We start from the raw sequence: 18,832 nt of genomic DNA, 5'->3' as shown, positions 1-18,832 counted from the left end.
TGGGAAACACTTCTGGTGGAGGCAGAACTGCAAAGGGTGCTTACTTTCTGCTAAGATGCCTTTTTTTGGGTTCTAACATGAGGTTTCTGATCATTCACTCTTCAGCTTAGTTGAAGAAACATATGTCACCTACAGCCTACCTGAAATGGGAAAACTGCAAAACAGATGGAACATCTCAAACAAATTGCCACCAATGTTTTCATGATAAAAAAAAAAAAAAAAAAAAAAACATCCACACAACCCATGAAAAAGCTTACAGCTCAGTATGAAGTACAGATCTTCACACTGAGGGTAAAGAGAGCCCCCAACACATTTCATACTGCTGGCCTGGCACACTGAGATACTGTTTCCGTTGCATCTTTATATCTTTTATTCATGACTGTTTTGTTTTTACAAGTCTCTGGCATTAGTATAACAACACGAGAAGAGGTTTTTTGCCTCTATTTGTGGAAGGGAAATTAATTTGGGGTGTGAGAAGCCCTGAGAAGGTGTGGCAAAAGATTTTCATATAGAAGTCCCCACCCAGAATTCACAAAGAAGATCTACACTTAACTTCAGCTTCGTTACAGAAAAATAATCCCTTTACCTATCTATGCCTTTCCACACTCCTAAGAATCAGCCTCGTTCAACTCAACTCATCATCTGAATTGGGTCTACTTTTAAGGATAAAGTTGTGGCCCCCCTGTCCTGGACATGCCTACAAGGCCATACCTGGATCTCAGTCACCAAAATTCCTTTAGAAAGGCTCAAGGTATAGATTTTTTATTTATTATTTTTTTTTTAATAATTTTTAAAATTAGTATGTACTTGCTTGTGCTCTTTTAAGTACTGTTTCCAAACTTTATACATGACGGATTCAACGTTTATTTTGAAAGGTCTCAAACTGTCAATACTGAATTGGTCACGGAAATTTGACCCAACTGAACAACCTTCCCTAAATTAGGGCGCGTCTATTCGAGGTGAACCTAATCCAAAGAACTCCTACCCTCTTCCATTTCTTACTGGCGGACCACATAAGCTCATATTCTATGATTTTCAATACAGAAGAACAACATTCTCACTGTCAATCATGTTAAGGCATGAGATTTGTGAAATACGGTGTTTTCTTGAATTGCCTGAGTACGCTTTTCCAAGCTCTTGTGGTAACGGGATCAACTCCTAGCCAGACCTTAAAGGTGTAGTACAGCTCTCTACAAATGCCCCAAAACAAGCATGGCTGTCCTCTATTTTAGGAATCCACTTTTCTATTTTTGCTAGTGTAGCATTTCAGGTTTGTAGTCTATTACTGCTCTCTGTAGCACGGACAGGCTTTTCTGACATACTCAGGGAGCACTTCACGGACTGCCAGCCCCGTAAGTGGAACAGCTACGTCGAGAAGCCCAAACCACAAACCCGTGGGAATAGGCATCTCTGAGAAACAAATTCCAGCAGTGAACTTACAGGATTGGAGGTGAAAACTCAGTGTTCACTGAGTAAACTGACTGCATTTGTACACCTGTGTGATGTTCTCTGGAGCTTTAACATATTGACCATTGTACTTAGCAGGCTGAGTGGTTCTGATCCTTCTGCAATCTCTATTACCTCGTGCATTGCAGTTGAGCATTTCCCAGTAGCAATGCGTTATCTATTAAAAGCAAATCCAGTCTGCTTTCCTATTCCCAGATTCACACACGCTTTTCAATGGGCACCAGATGCGTCCAATCTTCCCACTCTCTAGTGAGATGAGAAGACTGCAGACAGGTGGCCTTCATTCACCAAACGCTCCAGCTGTGGTTCTGCCCCCAGCAGGGACACTGAGCATCACTGTGCCGTACCAGTGCCTCAACACCCAGCCTTGAACCAAGACGGGAACCAAGCTCAAGCCTGCATTTACTTGCAGCCTGCCCTGCCATTTCCCCAGCGAGTGGAGGTGCAGGACTGTCCATCCCCTCTCGTTAGGGGTTGCCACAGCCCAACAGCTCAAGCAAATGCAGAACTTGCTGCCAGGGTCAGCGTACACCTGACGAGGCTGAATTGATCGCACCAGGAAAGCAGGAAGCCTGAGGCAGTAAGACTCTACATCGAACGTCTTGAGATATCACAGACAGGTAAAGTGGTTTTAGAAGCAGAAATACTGCACACCAATTCCTCTTCTTCATCAACACGACTGCAGCACACCCCGCGCGCAGCCCATGTGGTTAACCAGCGCACTCTGCCTCCCAGAACACGTTCTCAGGCAGGCCTTGTCACCCCAGGGCCTTCATGGCCTGCACTAACTACAGAAACACAGATATTTAAGTAAATTACATATTTATTTCAACCTACGCTGAGGAAAAATGTATAATACCATCTATTCCATAAATAATTACAGCGATCTAAAACTCTGATACTTTATCTTAAAACACCACAGAAAGTCTTCGAGAGGACAGAAGGCATTTGGGCGATTTCTGACTTATTCAATCTGATCATTTATAGTACTGCATTACCTCCGACGAGCATTAAGAGACACTTGCAGTGTTAATGACAGAGCTTTTCCGAAATACTTAAAAGCCATTACATAGACCACACAACCCGAAGTCTAAAAAGGAAAGATCCAGCAGACCACACATTCTACCTCCGTTTGCTGAAGAAGCATCTCCCAGTGCTTGTTTTGAACTTGCTACCTACTGCTTCCACTGGATTCCCCCTTCCATACTGGAAGGGACAACAAACAGTTTTGTCTTTCCTCCCTCAGACATCCATCACGATCTCCTCTTACCTTGATACTTCTCAAAGCTGAAAAAAAACTTCCTTCTCTATTGAGCTGTTCCTCACCAGAAAGCATTTCATACCTTCAAAACCCCTGCTGCCCTTCTCCACCCCGCTCCCGTCATGTTATGCCCTTGTTAAAGCAGGAGGCCACAACTGCACAACGCAGGCACGCTGCGGGTTAAGCAGAAGACTGCAGTGGCATAATGGGCCATGATGCATAATAGCATAATGAATGTTTTGGGCACAAAACAAGCTGCTACAAATGCATTTTGCAAAAACCCTGGGGTGCTACATCCTCCACAGATGTCTACCAAAACAGATTATTGCTCTGAAGAATCAGGTCCAGATGATCACAAGATACCAAGCAAGACAAAACAGTGGTTTGGTCCACAGCTGCAGTTCTTGTGATATTGACATAAACAGGACACAAACACATTCATAGTTCTCTGCTTCCAGAAAACGAGAGAAGTCAATTAAAATATGACGTTAACAATGTAGAAACTAATGCATTTATACCCATGTTCTTCATGTGGAGTCACTCTCAAATCCAGCCAGTGTTACGTAAACTGTGCTCTGCTTCTTCAGTGACACGTGAACCTCTTAATTCAGGAATTCCAAGTGAAATATAATTTATATATATTTTTATATATATATATATACATATATATATAAAATATATATATATATATATAAAGTAGTTATCATGCGAGAACTGATAAAGTTTAGATCAAATTCTACCATTGGCAACATTCAATCACAAAACCAGCTTAAAATATGCTGACCCCTTACGAACCAGCAGCAGGTTTCCTTCCTTCAGTATGCTGGTAAGCAGCGAGAGGTAAACCTGGCGTAAGATGCTTCAGCCAAGTCCTGGCAGAGGTCTCTGCTGTCCAACAGGCTGCCTCCGCTTAACTTACCCCAGCTGCCTGCCAAAGTGAAAGGCATCACTGAAGCAGCCCAAACTTGTGTGGGAGATGTATCGATCACGTAAACACCTACTTCACTACGATGAATTAGCAGCTGTGATAATCTCAGCAGCAGCAAACGGGTGAACGGTCATGGAAATTCAACCGTCACTTCCACATGCGGCCCATCTGATCTCAGGGCTGAACCACGCTGGCAGCAGCCTTCGAAACCCACTGATGAACAGCCCACGGCTTCTTCAAAGGATGGCAGTCCAGCATCTCTAAGTAAAACAGCCACAAGCATGGCTTCATGACGAAGCATATTTATGAAAACAAAGAATTTGAAATCAAAATTCCAGGGCACAAAATGGTGTTAGATCACCTAAAACAGGGCAAATATAGCGAAATCCATGCAGCAGAGTGCACTCTAAGGTTACCTGGGCTGTCACCCCAAGCCCTTTGCTACACCACAGCAGGAGTTTAAGTGGAGCACATCAGTGGCAGCGAGCAGCCTGCTTTACCTGCCCCTGCTCCATGCCAAATGTGACCGTAATAGTAACTCCTTGTAGGCCCAGGCAGCCTGCAGTGACAGCCTTCACTCCTGCTATGCAGCCATCTCAGGAGAAGAACTACAGAGTACTCCACCCAAACCCTAATCCCAGTTACAGATGTACAGCACACTTTGAGTTCTGCCACAGTACTTGCAGGGTCACGGGATGGTGAACTGTGCTAAGGATCACCCTAAAGCAATTTGCAGAACCCATCCCAGCCTCCAAGCTATTGACTTCCCGCTGAATGGCTCCCAGTCGCTGCAGGTGTCCTGGTGACCTCCCAAAAAATAAGCTCCTGAGACCTCCTCGGGAACACCTGCAGTAGGTATTCTCCATCCCCGAATGAAGGCCTGCATAAACACTTGCCATTAGTTTCCTGCCTATATTTTTCTCCCTCCAATTTACAAAGAATATGCAGATGGGTGCTGGAAGCCTTCTTGCTCAGAGGGGAGTTGAGAAGTCCTACTGTAGGAAATCGCTTTGCAGCGTGCTGCTGCTCTACTGAACCTGGCGAAGGGGCTGAACCCTGCCTACTGCACTCAGTTAATTAAGCCTATTAAAATCATAAGGCACTTATATGGATAGAACAAATCCACTTACTATTTTAGCAGCAACATATGCTTGGAGGATGCAGAAATCAACTTTTTTTTTTTAACCAGAAGCATCCCCATCATCCTGAACTTAATAACATCAATAAAATTAAGTTTAAAAAGCACACTAAAATCAGAGAAGACACTGCATATTTGCACAGAACCACACAAACACCAACAGTCACTCTTGTCATGGCTAAAAAAATGTTTGCATGAGCCGTAATCTGTAACTAGTTTTGGCACTGATGCATACAAAAAGGAAAACACAGCAACATATTGTAGAGTCAGTGAAAGCATTTGCCTGCCTGCAAGCTGTAGGCAGTTTTGTGTGTTTTTTTCTTTAGCTATTACACAAAAGAACACATTCAAATCCAATACAAGCAGCTGCTGTAACATACTTTCAGACCTCTGAACAGCACCACTTCACTAAATGCCTACCAGAACATCACTTAAACACAAGTGATTCCTTTGGATGTTTGCTTTTTATCTAACACTAAAAACAAGTACTGGAGCTAAGCTATAACAATGTCCAGAAAGCCTAAGCTTGCAACTGATTGTTTGGTGTTGTTCTATTCTACAGACTAGTCAGCAAAATAGAAGAAAAAGTAAATAAAATACAGCACGGTCCTGGACCAGCTCCTGTCCTCTGAAAGGCACGATAGGTTGGTGAGCCAACCAAGCAGGTGGAGATTAGAAAGAATGCCAAAATCAATGCATCGGTAGTTTGGAACTGGGAATTTATAACAAGGACAGATTTTCCTCTGCCTCTGTATGGAGATAGTTCTCGGCACAGGGGAGAGAGTAAGAGTTATTTTCAGACCTGTGGACATGATAAAACTGCAAGGCCAATTCTCCCCTCTGAAGCCAGATAAGCAGGGCAGCAGCGAGGAGTCCTTGTAGCAACAAACCTGTCTGTTCGGTGAAGAAAACAGTGTGAACAATGAGACAGAAAAGTGATTTAGTAACATCGTTTTGAATGAATCAGGAGTGAGGCTATGTGAAACACGGGCAGTGAAGAGGCGAGACAATTAGAATAGACCCTTGCAGCTAGTTCTGTGTCAGTATCATAGTTTTTATTGAAATCCCAATTGTGGTGTGTGTTTTTTCAGAAACTAGCCTTTCTCCATTTGTAACAGTTACGTGTTACTTCTGAACATCTGTTTAAGAAAGAGCACATCAGCTCTTTTTTTATTATTTTTTTTTAAACAAGGCAAAAATAGGGTAGGGACCTGAAGTATATAGCTTAGTTATTGAACATTTATACCACTCATTCATTTCTAAGTGAAGCCATAGGGGCAGCCACGTGGGTATTTTCTACACCAAGGACTGGAAACTCACAAGGCTGTGACTCAGTGCTGTGCCACACACAACTGACCGTGCTGACTGATCTCCAAACGTGACTCACGGGTCTACCAGAACCCAGCTCGAGATGCACACCCCAGGCTTAGCAGCTCCGTCACAAGCCGCAGCATCTCGGTACGTCTCCGCGACAAGCTCTCCCGCAGGCTCTAAAAACCTTTGCAGCTCAAGGAAACAAGTTCACCTCACATGCTGAACCCCAGTCAAGTTACACGCTGCCAGCAATGAGCTAACTGAATTTACTCTAAGTCCATTCTCTGTAATTCACCAGGAAAGTTATTCTAAGGATAACAGGGGGCTTACAAAGTGTCCATGCAGTTCTTATCCACCCATCCATTTTCAGCAGCATTACCACAGCTAGGACATGCAACTTCTCACACTTTTTTTTTTTTAAACCAAAAACACAAGTTAAAACAACAATTGGATTGTAGGGGTAATATTTATGAGCCTATGTAAGCAATAATACAGTAAGTGTAACACTAGATGATTGCACTTCTTTTTTGTGAATCACAAGACCTATGTAGCAGGAAATAGTTTTAAACCTATTAAAGACTTGGAGAAACATTCAAAGCACGTTTATAGGGAGATCAATTAGCATGACTGCTACTTGAGAGCAGAGCTATGAAAGTGAGTAGTTGAGGGCAATCCAAGCTCTAGAGTAGAGAGCAAGTCTTACATCTTCTGATTCAAATGATGTTCCCTGTTAACACCTGTATGCCTTGCCACTGCGGCCGATTTCTGATTTCTTTTTGACTCCTGCAGAGAACCAGTAAACAAATGCATCGTCCTACCTCCAGTTCTGTTTCACCAAGTCAGGTTACTGCCCAGTCTGCCTGCTGGGCAGACCTACCATGTATCTGGTAATGATGCACCTCTACAGCACACCTGCAGTCACTCGAGTTCTTCAGTTTACTTCTGCCTGCAAACATAAGCAACCTTGAAATCCACATTATTTCACAAAAGGCTCAGGCACAGGCCGAGGTGCAGCGTTACTTCCCAAAGCACAGAAACACCTTCATGAATTCATAGCCAACTCTTAACATTCTGTAGACAGGAAAAAGGGTATTCGACAGAAAACCCGAGAAAACCCCACAGAAGCAGCATCAGGAATTCAGTGGAACAGGTCAAAGTGTAGATGACACGCACGATAGCATCCCCCCAAGACAAGGCAATTAGCATCATCGCTGCCTTTATGCACAGGCGGAAACTTATGAGACTAAACACATTGGTAAGTGACTACAGAGACACGATAATGGCTGGGAACTAACAGGATTAAATTAAAGAGTACTTCAATTTTTAAAGGAACTTCCTTAGTTAAAAATCACTACCACAAAAGCTTCGAACCTGAAGAAACAAACGGAGGTCTGAATATAGCTTCTAAGTGATCTCCAATGAAGTTATTTTTAACTTTCCATCTAACCTGATTTCTCCGTTTACTGATTTACAGTTACCATTAGTCATCGAGGTAATCCCTCAGGGACACCACCCTGTTGGAAATCCTTTGACAGCTCAGAAAGTCCTCAGCCAGAGGGAGGCCAATTAAAGTCCTCAAACTATTTTCTATTGTTTATTTTTCCAAGTAGTGCTCCCAGCTCCAACCTGGGAAGCAGAACTAAAATTGTCACCTCTACCAGCACCTGAAGAGTGAGTAGAGCTTACTGGGAAAGGAAAAGAAACCCTGGAGATGGATGCCCAACACGAGAGCTGCGCGATGAGCATGCCGGCCAGCAGGACTGGCAATTTCTGCCTTGCAAGCAACACAGAAAATCAATCTGAAAAAAGAAAAGTGGTTAAAAATAACCATCGTTCCCAGCCCCAACTGCTCCCTCAGGACACAAACCCAGAAAAAAAAAAAAGACCCAAGCACTGCTGCAGTGGCACAAACCTCCCGAGCGTGGTGGGACGGCAGGAGCCACGTGGTGCTGCCTTCAGAAGGAACAGCTCCCAGCAGCAGTGCCCGATTCACCTTGCAGACTCCCAGCCCCGGCTTCCATCCTCATCACCCCCCACTGGAGTGCTCTGCCCCATTGTCTGGAGCAAGTGGGAAAAACGAAGCAATTTTGGGGACACACTCATGTGGTGGAGCCTCTGGCTGCAACGGGAAGGAAGCAGCAATGTTGAAAATTGCTATCCTTTTACCAGTTATCACCATTTATGAAAACTAATTGCTGAAAAGTAGTTGCAAACAGCCTAACGTGGGACTTCTGTTCAAGTATGGCCTGGTGTTGGTGTGTTGGACACCCCGCCTGTGCTCACAGAGGAGCTCGGCTCCGCCACGAGCCCTCCCACCCGGCAGCCACGCGGGAAGCGGCATCCGGAGGGCACGCAGGAAACAGGTTGTGGAGGATCTGCGGGGAGATGAGGCCAGCAGGACAACAGGGCAGGGAAACCAGCTGAAAGGAAGAAAAAGCATCAGGAAAGAAGCTAAAGAGGAAACAGATGCACCGGAGAGACGAGAAAACACCCGGGCGGGTGGGGGCAAGGCGAATGAAGAAGGTGAAGGCACCAGCCCAGCACGAGGGCGGAGGGAGCAGAAAAAGCTGCAGGACTGAGATGACTCAAAGCGAGGGAGAAGCAGAGACAAGAGGAAAGGAAAAATCCCCCCCCTAAAGCAACCAGACCTGTCGGAGCAATGCCTCTTAGTAATCACAGAGCAGCCAGGGCACCCGGTTCCAATAAGTGAGATCAAGCCGCCTGAGTCAACGGAGAAAAACGTGAAAAGCAAGGCAAATTGAGGAGAGGTTATCACTAGCAGAGCTGACAGGGAAATGAGATATCCTACAGTAATCCTAACACTTCAAAATCTGCTGCTATTTCAGATCAAGATGAAAGGCATGTTCAAGTGCAAATTTCAATGTGACTTCACTGAAACACTGAATTTTAAGGTCAAACTCTAATGATACTCAGCATGAAACAGGAAAAACTGAGTACTGCATTTCTTTTCCAAATAGCTTAGAGAACATCTCTCAGGGATGACATTCCTGCAAAACCTTCTGAGGTTTAATTTTCTTGCAGAACTGCTCCACTACGGGTTTCACAGACAACATGAAACGAAACCACGACTCCTCGCTAGAATTAAGATGATGCATCACCCAGGAGCTGGATTTCCAAACAAAAATTTTTGGGAACAATTCCCCAGGCCTGAACTCCCACAGCACAGAAATGGCAACCGAGGTCTGAGAAGGAAAGACCAAGACCTTAACTACCGGCAGCCACCATCAGTGGGTGTGCAAGAAAAACCCTACCGCACACCAGCTGTGCCCTAAAGGGGAACATTTCACCCTTCGGTCACCGCTAACCCCAGGCCACACGATTTCATGGCCATCATTACGCTGCTGATAGAAAAAGGACCTACTCCTCCCAGCCCATGCCTATCAAGGGGTGCTAAGGGAGAACAGTACAAAACGCACTCCTCGTTTCAGTTGTGTGATGGTTTGTTTGTTTTGTTTTTAGCAGCTATTTTCTTATATTTCTCTCATTCGGAGAAGGCAAACAACTTACCATTTCTTTAAAAAAATCCAGGAATCCTATGCCATTGTAATTGGGAATCCCACACAGAACTGCAAGAGTGCTTTTTTATTCCTTAATAAATATTTCTAACACTAGGCAGCAAGTCGTGTTCCATTTACTATTGCTAACGCTTTGTGCCCTTGAAACAACATGATGCACTATGGGGCTTGCAAGCTACAGAAGCCTAAATTCTCAGAGAAGCAGCCATAGATCATATAAATTAACCAGATTTCCCAGGGGTCTGCGAAGCTGCTCAATTACGGCTCGGCAGGGCCGGATCCGAGGCTCTCTCCAGGCTGCTGCTCTGGGTGATGCCCGGCACAGGAGCACGGCTCAGCTGCTCCTGCCTCTGCCCGTGCCCTCTCCCCTTATGTCTGCTCAGGTCCTCATTGAAGGCTTTCATCTCTGCCAATCAACTTAGGAGGCTCTTCTGCAGGAAGGGGAACCTACAGGACTGATACAAGCGCAGAGGCATTACAGCAGGATTACTGGAGCCACTTCTGTAATGCTTTGGTGAATCCTGCAGCCTGTAGGTGCCGGCACGCCGTAAGACAGAGCCCATCTCACCAGCAGTACCACCCAAAGACGCTGCAGGGAAGAAGTGTGGAGTCAAACCTCAGCTTTCACAAAGGCTGCCACCTGCTCAGAGTACTTCATGGTGAAGTCTTGTGGCCTCGGCACAGCCCACAGGAAACACGCCACCGTAGGCAGTGCTGCCAGGCACAGCAGCAACGCGACTGAGCACGGGCCCTGAATAACTTGCTCATGGCTGCCTGCAGCAACTGACATCAGTTCACATCTTTCTGGTGGACACAAAGCACAGCAGGACATAAGAGGGACCAGATAGTGCTCAAAAATGGCTCAGGTGAGCCCCATTCAGGGCTCCCAGCCTCCATCACATCTCCTGACATCTACACAGCTGTCAGAGCCCACCTGATGTCTGAACGTAGCCTCTGCTTCTTAAAATGCCCTAGGAACACCCTGGAACAGCCAGCCCTGTGAGGACATCCATCCCCAGCAAGCTCCCTGGGCAAGGCCCAGCACTGTAACTTCATGCCAAGCTTCCCAAAACCTGGGAGTGACCCACAACAAGCAAGACAAGAGGAGAAATAGGTGGGAAATCAAGGCTCAACAGGATTGTTCAAAAAAAAATTTTTTTAAATAAGCAATTGCCAGTTCAGAAGTACACTATGCAACCTGAAATACCACCTCACTCTGTCCAGAGGGTAAACCACTAAAAGAAAGTGAAACTTAAATGTTCCCTCACTCAACTGGGTGCAATTTAGCAAAACCAACACTGCTCTCCAAAATGCAGAACTTAAGCCTCAAAGAAGCACCAAGCGGTTTTCAAAATATCTGCCTAAATACAAATCAGGTTCTCAAAGCCTGCAGGAAATTCTTCTTCAGCCAAGCAGACAGCAACTGACCGGGTGCCCAAAGGCAGCAGCATGCAGGGGCACTTCCCAGCCTGTCTGCTGGCCCGAGAGCTGAAGGAGCTGCAGGCAGCAGCTTCAACGTTCCCACTGGTGTTCTCTGCTTCCCCCTTGTTCTCCCAGATGAAGGCATTCAAAGCTTGAGCTAATTCCTACAGATTTGAGTAGGACGCTCAGCGCTCACCCCGAGTTACAGCTCACAGTAGGGCTACGTCACCACTGCACCTCCACCCAGAGAGGCCTGAAGTCTGCCAGGCACATCCGTGCAGCAGCGCTGTGCTCCTCTACCTGCTTGAACCACCCCACACCACAGTCAGAGGCACTCACACCCTGAGGAATTCAGGGGGAAAAGCAACACGGCCATCCTTCGCTGATACAAGGCACCACGGCTATGGAGAGCAATAGCTGGGGGGATTCACTGCCAATCCCTGGAGTATTTAAGTGTAATTTACTTCTAGACTAAGCAAACAGAAGAAACTGACAGCGTCCTCACAGCCTGTGCGTTATTACTGTATTAACTTAGAGTGTGGGCAGTGTTTTAGCACCAGGTTTCCTACCTGACAGTGAAACCAGGCTGCTCCAACAGCCAAAGGATGCCAGGGCCAAGCTCTAATGACTGCTGTAGCTGGCTGTAAGGCTGCTTCTCGCCTCGAAGTGATGTGAATGTGAAAGCCACCAGTGGCACACGGTGCCCTACGCACAGATTACTCCGTGCATGGCCTTGCAGAACTGAAACGGATGAATAAATGTGGTCGTATCAAGGATTAAATGGCATATCTAAGGATTTTGGCAATACAAGTCAACTTATCCTGTGTTAAGCTTCACCAGTTAAAAACATGCCTTAAAAACACTTCATTTTGGTTGTGGAGCTGGGTTTTTGTTTTGTTTTTCAGATAACACCTTATTATAGCACCTACCTCAAATACGCATGTTGTTTGTTTCTTTAGGACACCAAACCATGTTCCCTCTATCACCTGAAATATCTTTCAAGTGATATTTAGAGAAGATAAAAGTAGCAGAAAAATAGGTAATGGCAGACTAACCAAATATAAAACAAAATTCTGATTAGAAGTAGCAGTAACTTCCAGGTCTGAAATCCCTGTATCATAAAACAAGACAGCTGAATGTCACTTCCCCAATTCCATTAGTTCATACTTGCAGGTCTGCAAGCGTTTTAAATGAGTGGCTCTCATACAAATTGTGATGATACTGCTCTATTACACAATTTGTGACTAAGGCTTCATGTTCTGAAAACACAGAGAATCAAATATCCTGTTAATAATCCTTCTGTGTTTCATGTCACCAACACATTCACTGCTGTCATTTAATACAGGATGAAAGAAAGGGTCGTTCCCTTCCATTTGCCTGCAGTGCATGTTCTCACCTGATACTGAACCGGAGTCGGCAGCATTCACTGAGCTTTGAGGGAATATCTTTCTCAGAAACATAAAAATTCAGAACATTACGATAAAGATAACAGTTTAGATTACACTTTATATATTGCAAGCCGTTACAAACAGCTGGTATTTTACAATGCCTGAAGTCTTAAACTTGTCAAAGACAAGTAAGAGGAAAGGAAAGGTAGCTCCAGATGACGCTGAGTAAACTGGAAAGCACAAAAAAATACTAGACATTTTGCCAAAGTATACATCAATTCATACTTTTCCTTGTGAAACAATTTCTGAAGTGCTGAAATAACACAGTATAGGGTAATGGGAAACACTATTGTGGAATATTATGGAATAATATGGAAGTACTACGATGCTGCTTTGGAGCAATAGGAAGGGAAATTTAAGAAAAAAATCAAAGGTTTTTGGTGCAGGGGGGAAGTGTTGGTTGTGTTCTGTTTAAAGAACTACAAACTTAGCATTGGGAGGAGCCAGTTCAAAAACTGACCCCTTGCGGAGTATCAGGCAATAAATACACTTCAAGGTAAGCCTGCCAGTGACCGAACAAACCAGCACATCTTCCTCTGCACTCAGAGGCCCCCACGCAACGCAGGGCACGAGCCAGGACCTCCCTGCCTGCGTGCGGCCACGAGCCCCCTGTCCCTGCACACAGGAGCTGTATTTAACGAGGCAGAAAACTTAAATCCTATCTTCAGTCTTCTCTCAACATCCCAACGCATCCCACAGGCTGATGCCCCTTCAGATCCACCTCCCAGCTTTTCCTGACCCTTCTCTCCAGTGCATACTAGTTTCTTCTGATTTTTTTCCCCCTACTTCTTACAGGCCCCTTCCCTCTCCTCTTTCTGTCTCCGACACAGCCCTTCCCACTGCCACAGGCACCCCACCTTTGTCGCACAAGGGAATAACCTGGCTTCTCCCCGACAGAGCAGCACCCCACCGACACTGAGTAGTTACCTGCTGATAACCAACACCACGGCATCTCCGAGGAACCAGTAGGAACATGGTTCCTGTGAACGCACTGCACAGCTCCCAGCCCACCACAGCTTCGTGCGGGAGGTGACATTTCAGGCAACTCTTGGCGAGATGCATATTCTGCATGTAATACCTCTTCGATAAATATAGCATGCAAAATAAGCTTTACAACACAAATATAGCACAACTGCAGTCTTCCCTTCCCCCTGCAACCAAAACTAATCAACCTGAACCAAGAAATACTGTGGCAGTTCTCCAATGTTATTTTCTCCATCTCAAGGTAAGCAGAACCACCTACAAAAACTGGGTCACTCGCTTGCTGTCAGTCGCTTTTCTTAGCACGAAGCAGAGGTCGTGTTAAGGTTTTGCTTTGAGGAGGTATTTGTTTAAAATAGCTTATTTCCCAAGTCCAACCTGCAGAAGACACACGTGTGTATCATGTGTGTAACATACATCCCCCACGGATAACAGCTCTCCTTCAGATGAATCACTGACATAAGGTCAACTGTTAGAGGCATTACGTGGGCTGAGGTACCAGCAAGGAAGCGAACAGATTGACAAGGTTGAAAAGTTCAAAAAATGAAACCAATTGCACTGAACATTCAGCTTTAAATAGCTCCAAGGTGTTTATTTTGTTTTACTCACACTCTTATTACGCCCATAAAAACGGAACCAGCTCAAGCCCAAGAGGTTTGGCAGTTTCAGAACAACTCTCAAACCGGTGGCACAGAGTCAAGAGATGCTTCCAGTTTGCTCCTCCACACGTGGTAAGCGACGTTTGATACCCGACACTTGACATGCTCTCCTATGCCAACATTTGGAATAAAAAGCAAGTGGCTTTTTCTCGATGCTCAGATGCCACCCAAAAACATCACACGGATACAAGGATCGCGAACTTCCCTGCGCCACACGGTCACACCAAATAACTCCCTAAAATTAGAAGACATTTGAACTTGTAATACAAACCGAGGGATGTTCTGTTTATTTTTATTAGAATAATAGGAAATAGTTATTTTTAATATTTAACCTATGTCAACATCTCCTTTAGCGAACTCCCTCGCCAGTATTGCACTAAGTGCAGTTTTCCTGTTGAGCAATCTCTCATAAGCTAACTAAATGCCTTGCAAAAACCATTTCAAAACGAGTTTACAAAGTATTAAAGATAGTAGATAAGCATTGAACAGATGACATCTGCAAATCCACTGTAATCCGCTGATTTAGGTTTTAAATTTCTGTTGATAAATTATTCAAGTTCTTGTATGATCAAGATGAAACATTAGGATTAGTGCTCTCTGTTATGGATCACTTCTATTTTTGCTGTTTTCCCCAGCCCACGTTACCCACGAAGAGGCATCTGGGCACAGTGACTGGCGGCAGTGAACAGCTCCATCCTCGTCTCACCGCCACCCAGCACTCGTGCGGGGCTTCGACACGCAGCAGCTCACATCTCAGCAACCTGTTTCAACCCTCTTCACATGGTAAAGAGCATGCCTGCAGTAAGACGGCTTTCACAATGCCACTACCAGCTCTCAGACCCCCCTGTAATTGGTTTCCAAGCCCAGGAGACACTCTGTGATCTGTCTTCAGAATTCCCTTCGCTGACTGTGCGCACACTGGGTGGAAATGACAACTCGTGGTGCTACAGCCCTTCAGAGGTCAGGCAGTGAAGTGCTCTGCAGCCCTGACACAAGAGCTCTTGCCAGAGGCCACACACTGCCGTTCTTCACAGTTGTGGTGAAAAACCTGGACGAGAAAGTCCCTGAAGGCAGCAGCTCCCATTCCCACACACAGCCCACGTGGCATTTTTCACACACGACCTCGCACTGTGCCACGGCAGCGTCTCAGGCAGAAGGCAGCGCTCAGCTGGAGACCCAGCGCTGGGAGATTCATTAGCACAGCAACAACCCTGCTGTCCTTCACGAAGGCAAGGTTCAGGCTTTCGCATCTGGGGCTTGCTTTCTGCATAACTGACTCCATCAGCTTTGTTCTTCAGAGGACAACTTGCAGGAACCGAACGTACTGTCACAAGCACAGAAACGCAGGCAGCAACAGCCAACATCCAAATAGCGCCCGAATCCCTTGTTTTGCCATCTAGAAGCACAGACACTCCTGTCACCCAGGCATTATCTCCAGGCAGGCAGAGGGGCTGAATCCACGGCTTTCAGGTGCACCGAACAGCCCACCCCTGAGGACAGCTGTGACAAAGTGCATGGCTGGTGGTGGCACCAAGACATGCAGTTCCCGTGTTGGCCAGCCCGTAAAGCAGACCATACCCACTGCCTTTAGGTCAGGCACGAGTCTGTGCAGCAATACTGGGCACCAGGAGTCTGTTTCTGCCCCTGCCCCGAGCACCGACAGCAGCTGAGCAGGGCTCCTGGTCCAGCGCACGAGGCCCCCCTGGCGAGAAGCAGCCTCTGCAGAAGTGACAGCAAGCACAACCCCTCCACACTCCTGGTGTAGCTTTTAATGCGTTACCAGGATGTACAGGGCAGCACGGATGAGCATTACAGACATTTGATCTGCCACATTCACTCAGGAACAAAATAAACGTGTAACGAAACGGAGGAGACTCGGCTCTCCCGGCAGAGCTGGCGCCTGCTTCCCGGCCTGCCCGGGGCAGCACCGCGCCGTCCTGTCCTTCAGTGCTGGCGGCCTCAGAACCAGCCCCCGAGCCACCAAAACTTGGTTCACAGGGACAGGCCTGATAAACGGCAGCAGCAGCACAAGCTGAGACACAAATCAGGCAGCCCACCTCCCACCAGACCCATTCGTGGAGCTCTCATCCACCTCTCATTCTCTGGGTTTATCGCCCAAGGACTGCTGCAAGAACCCCCTGACCGTTCGAAGGCTGCGCAGCACAAACAGCGTCGGATCATGACAGAGGGGAGCCACAGCTCAATTTTAGAAGACAGCACAGAAGGGCCACGTGAGGCTCAAACAGCTCAGCTAGGCAGCACAGACGCAGCAGGACATTGGAGCAGGCTACCCGACCAGGGGCTGGGACCACCGGCATCCCAATGCCACGTCTGCCCTGGCACCCCATGCCCATAAATCACTGTGTGCCCATAAATCACTGCCTCACAAGCAGTGGAGCATCACCTAGTGTTTTTATGTGCCCCTGAGACCCTACAGTACACCAAACACGTCAGTCTATTGGCAGGTGTTATTCTGACAAAAGTCACTAAGGCTCAGCTCTGCGCACCCCAACTAGCTCAAGACTAATCATCTGAAAGCCTCTGAGAGTCAGCCTAAGTTATTGCTAAGCTGCCTTCACAGTCTCAGCAGCAAACTAGAAGCAGCCTGCCGAATTTTGCCTTACTGCATTTTTAATGACAATATCTGAAATCCTCACAGAATGATCCTTTCCAGCAAGAAGTACCTCCTCCAAGAGACTTCCATTAAACCCCCCAGAACCTCACAAAGACCAACAAACCTCGATCTCACAGAAGATGAAGGTAACAGGAGGGTAGGTTTAGCCACTACAGGTTTTGACCCAGCAACAGCTCCCTGTTTGCAAGGGTGGAAGCAGCGCAGGGCAGAAACGCACCCCAGTGAGAGCAGCTGGCAGCACCGCAGGTTCCTCGGGCACTGAGCGGGCAAGGCAGCAGTGGTTGGGGCTGGGAAGTGTCAGTGTCCACGCTGGGCACATACAGAGCTCAAGTTCGAGCTCATAAATCATCCAAGATCTCCAACTACAAGCTCAGAGAAGTAGATATGAACCTTAACAATTCTCAACCTGCTCCAATCAAGGAAGACAAAACGTTTCGATACTCAGAAGCAGCCTGGCACAGCTTTTATTCATCAAAAATAAAATTAAGTGATGTTGGCCCAGGCAAGGAGCATTAAGCTCTAACTGCAGCGGATTCAATCAGCTATCCAAATAACGCTGGGTAATACCGTGAGGCCACCTTTTGTCCCTTAGAAACAGGGCAGGAAGCCACCTCCAAGAGTTCATATGGAGGTTATAGCTCTGCAAGCTCAGGTGAAGAAGGGTCACTTCGGCAGCAGCCTCACCATAACAGAGACACAACCCAAGGCTCTGGCACCGTTCAGCGAGCGCTGGTTCCCTCCCGGGGCTGGAGCAGCTCACGGCAGGTGAGAACTCCCCAGATTCACCCCCTGCACGCCCATCGCCCTGCTCGGGTACCAGCCCCGTGTGCCCAAGCCCAGCAGCTCCCCGTGGAGCCGGGATGCCCGTCCTGACACCCAGACCCAGCACCGCTGCTACCTCACCGAGGCTCCCCGGGGGCTCTCCCTGCGCCCAAAGCCAGGGCAGGGCCCCCCGGCTCGGATCCGCTCCGCCGGTGCCGGGGAGGCCCCGAGGCCGCCCCCGCGGTGCCGCAGCCCCGAGCCCCGTCCCCGCCGCCCCCAGCGCGCACAGCCCGGGGCCAGCCCCCAGGGATCGGGGGGGGGGGGACAGGAAGCAGGGATGCTCCCCCCACACCCAAAAAAAAACCCTCCCCGGCCGCACCTGGGACATCTGCGGGCGCAGGTTGATCTCCTTGAGGTTGATGGAGTGGCCGCGCAGGTTGTTGAGCAGCTGGCAGAGCAGCACGCCGTCGCGCAGCGTCTGCGCCAGGTCGAAGACCTGCGCCGTGTCCCAGGTCACCCGGTGGTTGGGCGGCAGCACCTTGCAGCTGATCAGCCACTGCCCGCACTGCTTCCACGGCTCCATCCCGGCCATGCTGCGGCCGCCCCGCGGCCACCCCGCCGCTGCCGGCCCGCTGCCGGCCCGCTGCCGCCGCCCCGCTCCGCCCCGGTGCCGCCCCCGCCGGGCGGAGCCCACCCGGCCCCGGGCCCCGCCGCCCCCACGGGCTGCGGGAGGCGCTGGGGCAGCGCCGGGGCTCGGCAGCGGCCGGGAGCGGCCCCAAACGGGGTCAGGTCCCCCCCACAGCCCCGGGGGAAAAGGCAGCGCTGCCCCCCGCCAGCAGCGCCGGGGGCGGCTTCTGCGAAAGGAGCCTGTCAGCAGGGTACAAAGCACCTTCCCTTTTCTGTTAAAAAGGCTGTTTTTCGTAACCAGAAAACACTTGAAGTGTTATTAACGTGCCGCTCTGAGGGAAAAAACAATCCAGTATGAGAACACCTTCCGACAGCACGACACAGCCGTGATTATCCACAGCTATCCCTCATTTTCGTGTTTCCTCCCTGAAGAGCCCGACAGCGCTTTCTGAGAAAACTAACCCCACAAAAGCTCTTAATTTCTCCAAGAATTAATGTACAATTTCTGGGAATGGATTTCACAAGCTGAGGCCTAACAGCCCATCCACATGTTTCCAGTGTTTTGAAACGCTGCTTCACCATTCCTGCGAGTGACAGCCCTGTCCTTCAGGCATTTCCATCAGGACCCTGGCTTGTGTCAGGAATAGCAGGGCC

General features: G+C 47.8%; 1 protein-coding gene across 1 annotated transcript in view; it reads right to left on the bottom strand.

Moving 5' to 3' along the window:
* The window catches only part of VAV3 (vav guanine nucleotide exchange factor 3), a gene marked incomplete at its 5' end in the record, with an annotated part of 160,739 nt that extends 142,605 nt beyond the window's left edge, over positions 1-18,134 (bottom strand). Inside the window, one exon of the mRNA XM_084290678.1 lies at positions 17,931-18,134. Coding sequence (XP_084146804.1) covers positions 17,931-18,134 — 204 coding nt within the window. The remainder of the gene's footprint in view (positions 1-17,930) is intronic.
* Between the last annotated feature and the right edge of the window lie 698 nt (positions 18,135-18,832).

This window comes from Netta rufina (genome assembly GCF_964035555.1).
Source record: "Netta rufina genome assembly, chromosome: 8".
Lineage (NCBI taxonomy): Eukaryota > Metazoa > Chordata > Aves > Anseriformes > Anatidae > Netta > Netta rufina.
This window is presented reverse-complemented; position numbering and strand designations above follow the sequence as displayed.